The sequence below is a fragment of the Peromyscus leucopus genome, chromosome 1 (genome assembly GCF_004664715.2).
Source record: "Peromyscus leucopus breed LL Stock chromosome 1, UCI_PerLeu_2.1, whole genome shotgun sequence".
Lineage (NCBI taxonomy): Eukaryota > Metazoa > Chordata > Mammalia > Rodentia > Cricetidae > Peromyscus > Peromyscus leucopus.
The window spans coordinates 7,281,385-7,293,744 of record NC_051063.1 but is presented as its reverse complement, the minus strand read 5'-3'; the positions used below and the strand labels follow the sequence as shown (position 1 = coordinate 7,293,744).

The 12,360-nt window shown below is 35.8% G+C and overlaps 1 protein-coding gene across 1 annotated transcript; it reads right to left on the bottom strand.

The window, feature by feature from the left end:
* Positions 1-3,105: 3,105 nt before the first annotated feature.
* LOC114684280 (olfactory receptor 5B12-like) lies at positions 3,106-4,050 on the bottom strand. Its single transcript, XM_028858787.1, has one exon. It carries the CDS (start codon positions 4,045-4,047, stop codon positions 3,106-3,108), a length of 942 nt encoding a protein of 313 aa, XP_028714620.1. The 5' UTR covers positions 4,048-4,050.
* Between the last annotated feature and the right edge of the window lie 8,310 nt (positions 4,051-12,360).

The following is a 12,360-nucleotide window of genomic DNA, read 5'->3' as shown; positions in this document are numbered from 1 at the left end:
CAAAGAAACATAAATAAAATTTACTCATATTTCACAAAAAGAACCAGAGGTTAAAAAAAGGACATGTGTCACACACAGTTAGGCTACCTTGTCCTCCCTCCCTCTCTCTTCCACTCCAGTTCCCCTAATATGACAGCTGTTTGTCAGAGAGAACGCACTTACTTCAGCCTTTTAAAATTCCTTTGAAACTCACAGGATCCAGGGCCTACTTGCTTCTAGGGAAACTTTAGCCAACATATGTGCTTTTGCTCTCACTTTCCATTTTCATTCTAGCTACTCAAGCCACATACAACCTCCAATATTTAGAAAAATCCTACATCCTGTACACAGTCTGATGAGTCTTCTTGACTCTAGATCAGTTGTACTATACCCAAATTCAAGGCCAACCCCTTTCTTCACACCTGTATGCAGATACAACTTGATTATCCCTGGAACCTTATTTGCCCATGCCATCCCCAGCCCTCTTGCTTTATCCAGGCAACATAGTCTGAGGCATACTAGAATCTCTCAGATTAGACACACAACCAACAAAAGAAGTCCACATGATCAGAACTCATCATTAAAACACAGACAATGTGTAAGACCAAAACCATCTATGTCCCCTAAAATTCCTTGTCCTATAGAATTGTATTCTATGAAACATTGTCTAGATGAACACAAGGACAATGAAATTTAAAGGAAAATCATAAAACTTGTGAAATGGTTTAAAGCATTTAAATAAGACATCAACAAACAGCTTAATGAACTTATCAAGAAAAGCAATAAACACTTCATTGATCTCCCCAAAACCCCTAACATATGCTTGAGTAAGATAACAAAGACAACATGGGGGTTTGAAATCTGATTTTCTTTAAACAGATAGAACTATTGAAGAGAAGTTGAAATGAAGATGGAGTAAAAAAACTCAATGGAAACCTCAGAGTTGAGTACACAGTCATCATGAAATTTTTGGAAATTCTTACCTACTGGGAGAGAGAGACAGTTCTCTCTAAAATGTAGCCACAGATAAGTTTGCCACACCCCAGTGGAAGCCATATATTCAAGATTATATGGAATAAAGAAATTTGGTATTGAAGTGAAGAAAAAAACAAATGACACATAATTGGATGTGAGGGAAGAAGAAATGTTGAAAAAGCAATGGTGAGTATTATCTCAATACATTGTATGAAACACTCAGGAACTAATAAAATTTTTATAGAATATTTCATAATTTAACTTATATCTATCCATCTATCTATTTATCATCTATCATCTATCTATCTATCTATCATCATCATCATCATCATCATCATCATCATCATATGTCTTGTCTATCTACTTATCTATCTATGGTTTGCCATCAACACAGCTCTATTTGATGGTTATTCTGAGAGGTGAAAAAATGTTTATTCAACCAGACAGAGCCCCAGTGAAAGACTGAAGATGCAATTCCAAGTAGAGCTTGCTGAACCCATGAGTTTAGTGGTAACTGTGATTACACAAACGTGTGAGGATTTGTCTAAAGTAACATGGGTGTTGCTAGAATAGATTCACTTTTAGAAAGCCCACCCAATATGGGCAATAACTCAGAAAGAAATCTGAATTTCTAGAACTCAATAAACAACTTACAAAAAGCTTGGAATGAGAGTCTCTTCTTGCTAGCATTTTGTAACTGTTAGAGTTCTAAGGACCTGTTTTGTGAGTATTGTATCTTTATGAGGTATGTACTCACTCATAGGAGGATACTAGAAGTAAAACAAAGATGACTAGACTTCTACTCACAAATCCAGATAGTCTACCTAGAAAACAGGACCCCAAGAAAGACACAGGGATTGCCCAATAATAGAGAAATGGATGAGATCTACATGAACAACCTGGACATGAGTGGGGCGTAATAAAGGGCAAGGGTTGAGAGAAAGAGAGCTTAGGGGAGTGGGAGATCCTAGCTGGATCAAGAACAGAGAGGGAGAACAAAGAATAAGAGACCATGGTAAATGAAGACCACATGAGAATAGGAAGAAGCAAAGTGCTAGAGAGGTCCACAGAAATACAAAAAGACACCTCCACAATAGACTACTGGCAATGGTCGAGAGACAGCCCGAACTGACCTACTCTGGTGATAGGATGGCCAAACACCTAATTGTCATGCTAGAAACCTCATCCAATGACTAAGGGAACCAAATGCAGATATCCATGGCCAGACCCCAGGTGGAGCTCCAGGAGTCCAATTGGCTAGAAAGAGAAGGGTTTGTATGAGTGGGAACTGTTGAGACCAAGGTTGGAAAATGCACAGGGACAAATAGCCAAACGAATGGAAACGCATGAACTATAAACCAATAGCTGAGGAGCCCCCAACTGGATCAGGCCCTCTGGATAAGTGAGATAGTTGATTAGCTTCATCTGTCTGGGAGGTATCCAGGCAATGGGACCAGGACCTGCCCTCAGTATATATGCTGGCTGTTTGGAACCTGGGGCTTATACAGGGACATTTTGCTCAGCCTGGGAGAAGGGGACTGGACCTCCCTGGACTGAGTCTACCAAGTTGAACTCAATCCGCAGTGGATTCTTTGCCCTGAAGGAGATGATAATCGGGGATTCGCTAGGGGGAAAGTAGAGGGGGTTGAGGGTGAAGAACAAGTGAATCTGTGGCTGATATGTAAAATTAAATTAAATTATAAAATAAAATTTAAAAAAAAAAGATCTGGAGCATTGCAAGATTCATTGTCATCCTAGTTCTTTTAAGGTTTTTTTTTTTTTTTTGAGACATATGAGCTTTTAATTTTTTTTTTATTTCTTAGACTTATAGCCTCTCTTCTCTTTCAGGTCCAGGCTTTCAATTCAGGGAAATAGTTATAGAAAAGCAATTCACATATACAGTGTGGCATTATGTGGGGTACTGTAATATATAGGATTAGAGTCTTTGATTTTTAAAATTAAAGGGCTTTATTTCAGTAATAAGATATCCAAAATTATCTGGGCCTAGTCAAAATAAAAAAAAAGAATGAATAGAAAATTTTCATATATTAAGTATTTATTAAGAGAAATTAAAGTAAAAAATAATTTTAACATATACATATATATGTAAACATCTATTTGAAGTTTTATATAATTTTCAAGGACTTATACTTAATTGACTAACTGTAGCAAAGACAGTGCTTTTACCAAAACCTTCTTGAAGGCATTCTTGACCTCTTTGTTCCTCAGGCTGTAGACAAGAGGGTTTAGCATGGGAATGATCATTGTGTAGAACACAGAGGCTACCTTGTCAGTGTCCATGGAGTGACTAGTACTGGGTCGTAAGTACATGAAGATTAATGTACCATAGAAGATGGAAACAGTGGTGAGGTGGGATGCACAGGTGGAAATGGCCTTCTTCCGGCCCTCAGCAGAACGCATCCTCAGTATTGCAACAAAGATAAGTAGGTAGGAGCTTAAGATAACCAATAGAGTTAAAGTAGTATTGAACCCTGCCAGCATAAACAGAATAATTTCATTATTATATATATCAGAACAAGAAATAGCCAACAATGGGGGAATATCACAGAAAAAGTGGTTAATCACATTGGAATGACAGAAGGAGAGATGGAAAGTGAAGAAAACATGGATAGAAGATTGTAAGAGTCCACTGATGTAACAACCAGAAACAAGCAGGGCACATTTTGTAGTTGTCATGGTGGTAGAGTAATGCAAGGGTTTACATACTGCTACATAACGGTCAAAAGCCATTGAGGCAAGCAGGAAAGCTTCAATAATTGCAAAGGCTATGAAGAAGAACATTTGGGCAGCACATTCATTGTACATGATCTTGTGTTCTGTGAGAAATCCTTCTATTACCTTGGGAGTGACAGCTGAGGCATAAACACAGTCTACCAGTGAGAGATTACTGAGAAAAACATACATGGGAGTGTGAAGTCGGGAGTCCAGGAGAATCAGCATAATCATTCCAAGGTTCCCAAGCAGTGTGGTCAAATAAATAAGAGTGAAGATGATAAATAAAGGGACTTGCAACTCTGGGGCATCTGTTAACCCCAAAAGAATAAACTGAGTCATCTCTGAAGTATTCTGCATGTGTGTTATGTGGCAATTATGATAGGCTCCTAGAATGAAAAGAGGAATTGAAAAATTATTCTACATAGAACTTACCATGAAATTTTACATTTGACCAAGTTAACTAACTAAAATGTGAGCATTATCTAACATGAAGGAGCCTACATTAGATAGAAATCAGCTGAATGAAGTCACATATCTGGGATTAGTACAAATGGAGACTGTTACTTCTTCACTATTAATAGAGTTTTTAATTACAAAACTAGGGTTTCTTATAGTTTCCTGGTATAAGATAATATTTATATTAGTAACCCTGAAATGACTGATTTGCTATTTGCTACATCTTACAAAGATTCTTGTCTATAATATACTAAAAGTTACTTGGCAGCGAGAGCAATGCAGGAACATATAAATAACTTTGCTATATTTTAGTAGCAAAACTTATCTAATGTATTTCCCATCTCTGAAAATTGCACCAAGCTTAACTCACTAGCTCTAGCTATGCAGTGATTTTAGGGGCTGCTCCATGGATACTCTGTTTTATCTCTAGTTTGCCAAGGTCTTCTTCCCTTGGATTCTTCTCTTTGATCCATGGACCAGATGATAATGGCTTGGTATATGAGGCATATTCTTTGTGAGGTTTAGATATACAGAAACACATAAAAATCTAAGAGTGTAGTTTTTCAAAAAGTAAAAAAATTTTAATTACTCTCTTTACATATAATGGACTTCGTTTTCAACAGAGGTTAATATTTTCTATTGCGATCACACACATCTGTTTTATTTGTGTTTGAGGAACAATAGATTACAAAGGAATGATGAGTTATATTTTTTTCCCTCTCAACAGAATCTATGTCCTCAAACAACAGGTATTTTTGGTGTATACTGTATCTTTTCCATGGTGGATCAAGTAACACCTGACTATGCAGCTGCATCTTAACCTGAGAGCTATTTTCAACGTTAGAATCTTGGGGATACAGATTCCTCTAACTTAATAAGCATTTATATGCAAGGCAACAGAAAATGTAAGTAATGTTATTCTATTAGATGGCCATGGTGAAATTCATCCTTCTTCACAGGCTATATCTGCACTTACATTAGAAAAAATGTATAAGTTCCTACAAGTTATAAAAGATTCTAACATTTTTAAAGCATGTAAATCATACCTAGTGCCTTCCTCGCTCTTTGTCATCTTTTCCTGGTTTCTTCATAATGTTCAGCACACAGTACTAATGTCTAACAGTTGATGCTCCCAAGAAAAGGGACCTAGCATTTGACATGTCAAATGCATTTTGAAGTCCTACACCTTTCTGAAATTAAAAAGGAGCTATAATATGTGGACTTCTAATGCCATAGAACATTATAAATATCAGAAAATTACAATGTGGTCTCCCTCTGGAGTGAAACTATCACCCCAGCATCTAAACGTCCTTAGAGAACAAGGAAGTCTGGCTACCCTACAGCAGCATAGTAGTGCCAAGGGCAGTGCCCAAGAGCAAAAAAATTATTAGTATTATTTTGTCTAGACTCAGCTGCTTCCCCTTTCTACACATCAAGTTGCCTTTTTGTGAAACTTATGAGATAAAAGTGACTGAGTATTTTATACCATTTACAGATATAACTACCTATACATATATATTTGTTATTACTTACTATTGTCCTAGGAACACACCCTCAGAAGTACAGAGGTGGCATGTGAAATATCTTCTAGGTATAGCATAGACCTAACATCCTTATCCAGGAAAGCACTTTGCTGTTCTCCTTCTCCATATGTGCAGCTCTGCTGTGAAGTGGAAACTGATAATGTACTATTGCCAATAAGAAGACAGAGAGCTTAAGCAGTATATGTATCTCATGGGGAACTATATACTTTGAGTGTCTCTGGAGACATATGAACTTACATTGATTCTTCAGCCTGACCTTGATGGAGACAGCAGAATATAGTGTTCGTATTCTGTCTAACAGCAATTATGAAGACATTGGGTAATAGATATTTAGAGGGAAGATCCTTCCTTTATTAATTACAGCTGATCCACAACCAAATTGTACACACAAAAAATTGAAAATGTCACTAAATTTTTACTTAAGCAACTTTTGTAACTTGTACAAGTTTTCTGATATTAGATTTTCTCAAACATTAAGGGATGGCCCTATGACAGTTTATTCTCTCATTTTAAGCATTTAAATGAAAGATGCATTCTTCTAATCATGAAATATGTAATTTGGGTGTGTATATTTTTTCTTATGTATTTAAAAATTTAAGATTTCCTTCTTTCTCCTACAGGACCTACCCTTGCAAATATCTCTCAAATCCTCACTGAGACTTTATGTGAAACTCTCCTGATATATCCTCTGTTTGACAACCAATGGCCATGTTTAGTCTGACCAATCAAACCAGAACTGCAGCTGGATTCCAGGCTTCCTATAGACCCACCTAATTTGCAACTCCCACAGTTCACCCTTTGCATTTCATCCAACCACTCCACACACTAGATATCTCATTGTTTAGCCAGTTGAGTCCCTCTGTCCTTCCTCTTCATTCCTTCTCCACAAAGTTCAATGTCATGCACGAGTCCTACCTATCAGGTATCCAAGCTTAGTTTGGAGTCCTCTGCCTGCAACACAAAACATCTGTTGACTGTGCACAGGACACTCTCTAGCTAGCTATCCCCCAAACAAAAACAACTTCCTACATCACTTCTGACCTATACCCCATACATCTACCTCCATACTCCAAGCTTGCACAATCAAGAAAATCCTGAATATCAGCTCAATTCCCTATGTTCATCTGACTTCATTGCACCCAAACGATTTCCTTAAACCTGCCCACACATCCTCCATTATTCCTCAAACTGCTCCATATAAAACTTAGAAATAACTAAAGAAATCCACATTTTCATATACCATTGCAAAAATATCAGAATGTTAATTATCATGCCAGTATCTTTTCTTCAAAACATATCAGATGTGTAGAGATCTATAACAATGGCAATTTCCTACATCATCAATGAATTCAAGGAGTTTTTAGAAGACACCAAGAAGCAGTTCAGTTAAATTAAGAATAAATATCTTATGGAGAATAAACATCTGAGTAATGAAAACACAAACAGAAGGCTGATAGAAATGAAAGAACAGTCGAAGAATTGAGAATAGAATTCAATGTGGAGGTGGAGATAGAAACGCTGAAGAAGACTAAAGATAAAATGAAGATGGAAATGTAAGTCTAATAGCTAAACTAGAAAAAGCAAAGAAGTTTACTAGTGTAGCCTGAAGCCATTCTCTGTCCTGCCTATTCCTGCAGTCCCATAGCCATTTATAAAATAATTACTCAGAGGCCTCATATTAATTATATTCTGTGTGTCCTATGGCTCAGGCTTATTGCTAGCTAGCTCTTACATCTTAAATTAACCCATTTTAATTGATCTGTATTTTGCCATGTGGCCACAGCATTACTGGTTTTTTGGCATCTTTTTCCTTGGTTGCCTGAGTGGTGTCTGACATGTCTCCACCCTTCTTTTCTCTGTATCTCTGTTTGGATTTCTCTCCTGGCTCTTATCCTGCCATACCTTAGGCCAAGGTAGCTTTATTTATTAACCAATGATAGCAGCATATACACAGCATGCAGAAAGACAGTCCCACAGTATTTCCCCTTTTCTGTCTAATGAAAAAGGAAAGTTTTCATTTTAACATAGTAAGATTACATGTAACAAAACAGTTACCAAGTAAGAATTACAGTTAGAATATTTAGTCTATGTGTATTTGACAAGAATAAAGAAAGTATTCTGTCATCTATACTATCTCTGTGAGTGTAAAGTTTCATATCTAATTTATCTTTTATCAAAATTTAAGAAAATTATAATTATAACCATCTAGTCTTCAACTCCATCGAAGATCCCAGAAGGATATAATATTACCTGAGTAAACAGGAAGTGCATTGTGAGCACTTCCAAAACTTTAGAAATGACAAAAGACATCTGGTTGCCTGGATAGTCACCCAAAGTAATTTTCTAACATTGGGGCATCCTTCTTCGCCTTATATGCCTAGAGTATCTGGAAGAATTTTCAGTGAAGCAGGGAATTTGAATAATTGTCCCACCTATTTGGCAAAGGTCGTCAGTCACGTTCTTCTCTGTTCTGCAGAATGTCTGGCAGTTTCTTCTGTGAAGCAGGAACCTGAAGGACCATCCTGCCTTGTTTTGGCAAAGTTCAGTTGTCACATTCTTATGGGTCTTGTGTGTCGAGTTTGTATAATATACTGTCAAGCAGTCCAGGCAGTGCTTGGCCAAATGGGTAGCCTTTGCCACATTGAAATCACATTCCATAATGAGTTTCTCTGATCCCTATCACCCTCTTTGAAGTAATTGGTGCTGCCAGGAGCCATCTTGTCTCACTGTCCAGAAAAGCCGAAGTTCTTAAAACATTTTAAATGCCATATTCGTAGGTCTTTGAAGTTTTTGAAGATTACCTACCAATCTAAAATAAATCTCTGCATATCTAGAAAACCTGACTAACATGACTATAAATTCAAGTATTATAGATAACTACTAATTTGCAATGGTTATACAGATAGCATATGGGAAATTTCCTTGGCTTATGGCCAAGTAATAGAAAAATCATTATTCAAACCTTTGTTATTAACATGTTTTTAAAGAATATTTGAGGCTTCTAGCATATTTCTCCCAATAGCTGATCAATTTCATCATTACCTTCTGCTAAAGTGCATGGTAGGCCTCTAAGGGTTCTGAAATGTGTAATATAACATGGATAGTTTCTATTTCTGATTACATGTTGTCATTGAATAAATAACAAAGCTAATTTTGAATCATTTGTAATAAGTTTAGCAGTTTCAATGTGTAAAGCAACTCTTTGTTCATGTTGAGTATTACTAACTATAGTAACACATTTTGGAAAATCTAATAATACCATGGAAATCACATATAATTCTGACTTTTTAAGCAATCATAAGGATTTAGAGACACTTTATTTATTTTTCATGACATAACTAGTCTTTCCTGAATCATTTATATCACTAAAGAATGTAGGGACTCCAGAAATTAGTGTTCTTTGTACTATGTGAGAGAGACTCCAATATTTATATATATATATAAATTTATAATATATATTATAAAATATATATAATATATATAATATATGTATCTCTCTCTCTCTCTCTCTATATATATATATATATATATATATATATATATATATATATATACTGAAATTTCTTGCTTTGGGCATAGTTATTGTAAAACTCTCCCAAGAAATTAGTTCAAACTCTTGTCAGTGTTCATTTTTTGTCAATAATGAGATTTAGCACTGATAAAGTTACCACAATTTTTGATGGATCTGTTCCTGTTAATCAGTGAAGACTCAATTTTTCTTTCAGTACCAATTCAGAACACTTTTCTTCATCGGTCCTTAAATTTTTATTCTGTTTTTGTAGTAAAAATGTATTCATTCCAAGATATTATCTTTTCTTTGAATAAGAATTCCTGAAAATAATGAGTAGAATATAGTATGGCTGGGATACAATCAAATCCTGGGTCCAAGTGATTCACTTGTGCATCCTGTAATATCTTCTCTACTGAAGCCAACTCTCTCTCAGTCCCAACTGATAATTTTCTTAGACTATTTAAGTCCTTATTATCTTGTCAGGTTTGAGATAAATTACTCAGTTTTGAGTTGTTAATACAAATGTAAGCCATGGCCATTTAATATCTCCCACAAATTTTTGAAAATAATTAATAATTCATAATTGATTTCTTTTAATTTGTTCTTTCTATGGTTGAACTTTCTGTGAATGTATCTAAAACTGAGATAGAATCTCCTCTTTGTTTTTTGTTTTGTTTTGTTTTTGCAATTTGCAATCCCTAACAAGGCAAAATTTTCTTTACTTCATCAAATATTTTTTCTATGTATCTGCATCAGGTAGTAAGAAATTTTCCATATAATGGTAATTTATACATTGAGGAAACTATAAATGAATTATTTTTAATGGTTGTAGAAGATATTGACACAAAGTAGGGCTATTTAACATTCCTTGTACCAAGACACCCCTACCGCTGTCTTCTAATAAGTAGACACTGAAGAAAAAAAATTCTCTATCCTGCTGTGGAATAATGCATTGGTACACTGCTTTAATAAAATGCTAACTGTCCAGTAGCCATGCAGGACATATAGGCAGAATAAGCAGACAAGGAGAATTCTGAGAAGAAGAAGACTGAGTCAGGAGACATCAGCCCACCGTCGAGAGAGCAGCATGGAATGGCACACAGGTATAGCCACGGAAAAAGTTGTGACATATAGATGAATAGAAATGGGCTGAGTTTAAGTGTAAGAACTAGCCAGTAGTAAGCCTGAGCTAATAGCTGAGCAGTTATAATTAGTATAAGCCTCTGTGTGTTTGCTTGGGTGATGTGAGTGGGAGAGATTAGTTCCAACTGCCAGCCACCCAGGACACAGGAATACTTAAAGCTACACTATCCTTTTCTTGTAAAGGTATAATAAAAAAAGGAGTCCTTTAAATCCATTACCATAGTATATTAGGAAGGCAAGGAAATTTCAGGCTGTAAAGGGCACATTGGTTGTATCAGCTTACATACAGCTCTTAGATCTGTTACTATTTTTCATTTTTCAGAGTTCTTTTTATTGACAAATATAAGAGATTTTCAAGGACTTGTCGATTTTTTAATATATTGAGAATTAGCTGCTGCTCCTGTATCAGCTCTTCTAGTGCCTGCAATTTTTCTAATGTCAAAGGCCATTGTTCCATCCATACAGGTTTGCCAGATAACCATTTTAAAGACAGGAGTTTGGCACCTTTGAAACACCAAGCGCTTCTGTGCCCTGTTTATGTGAAACCTGAATGATTGGTGACTGTTTTTGATAATACATTTTAATAGTTTTCTGAGGAGCATTCATTATTTTATGGTTTGCTTCTGCAATTGGAATAATGTTAATCTATGTTTTTATTGTTGTAACAAATCATGTCTCCATAAATTCATTGATGGTAGCTACATATAGCTTTAATTTTTGTATATGTCTTTCTGACCCTGTACCCTTGACCCACCTTGTACTTTGTTTTACCTGAGACAACATTCCAATCCCTTGAAGTTGAATATTTACCACTTGAAGTGGTCAACTGCATGCCACAATTTTGGTGATATTGCTGTTACTTCTGCTCCTATGTACCTTCAATTACAATGTCATTTATTTGTATTTTTGACTTTGGTCTTTGATCATTCATAGAAGTTCATCAAATTACTTATTTTTTGGTTTCTCCTGAATTTTTTTGTTTTATCTACTGAAGTTCTTTTGTCCTTGGTCACATCCAGAGTAGTCTGGTTTGCAAAAACAGGCTTTTAGTCTTTTACTTGTTCTGTGGATTAGTTTCTCCTATGCTGACAGGGAATGATTGCACCAAATTTTATATTGATATAGGGAGAGACCCCTTAAGTCATTTCCTGATGGCAAATAGTTGTCTTGCCCATCCCTTGTTGATCATCATTCACTAGTCCAATCCTGGCCTTTGCCATACTTCTGCATACTCCAGAAGACTGGAGACTTCTGTTTGGATTATCTCTAGAAAAAACATTGTTTACAGGCACCACTTGCCTACAATCTTTTTTAAATGGTATTGTTTATCACAATTAAAACATTTGACATTTTTATTTTTCTTAAAATATTTTTAGAAATCACCTCTTATCAAAGTTGCATCATTAAGAGTATGATCCAATATCAGCTCTATTTCTAGTCAATTCATTTATTGATGTTGGTCTTTTCATCAAAGCCTAATTCCCCCTTTGTATTATCTATTAGCATTTTCAAAAAGCAAACATTTAATTAATATTCCTCTAGCTGTGCAGTGGTGACACATGCCATTAATGCCAGCACTCGGGAGCACAGGTGGAACTCTCTGAGTTCAAGGACAGCCTGGTCTACAAAGTGAATTCCAGGAAAGGTGCAAAACTACACAGAGAAATCCCATCTCAAAACCCCAAAAAAATGAAAAAAACATTCATCTGATTTCTGGACCTGAAACTATTCTATCTAGCTGAAGTCAATCTTTGTAAAAAAAATTAGTAAATGTTTCTTGTGAGCCTTGTATAATTTAGTAAATGTCTCAAATCTCTTTCCTGATTCTGTAACCTTGTCTCAAGCATTCAAAGCTGATAAATGGCATAAAGCCATGTTGTAATCACCAAGTTTACCCTGTCTTCAAAATTCAGCATATGGGCTGAATTGAGTCTCAGAAACTGGTCTTGGGAAATATCAATACCTCCAGCCCTATTTTGTTGTTCTATGGCCTTAGTTTCCTATTTTCACCATGCT

What these genes read in the sequence shown, in the direction of transcription:
- LOC114684280 (XM_028858787.1), bottom strand. Translation starts at nt 4,047, where the DNA reads ATGCAGAATACTTCAGAGATGACTCAGTTTATTCTTTTGGGGTTAACA.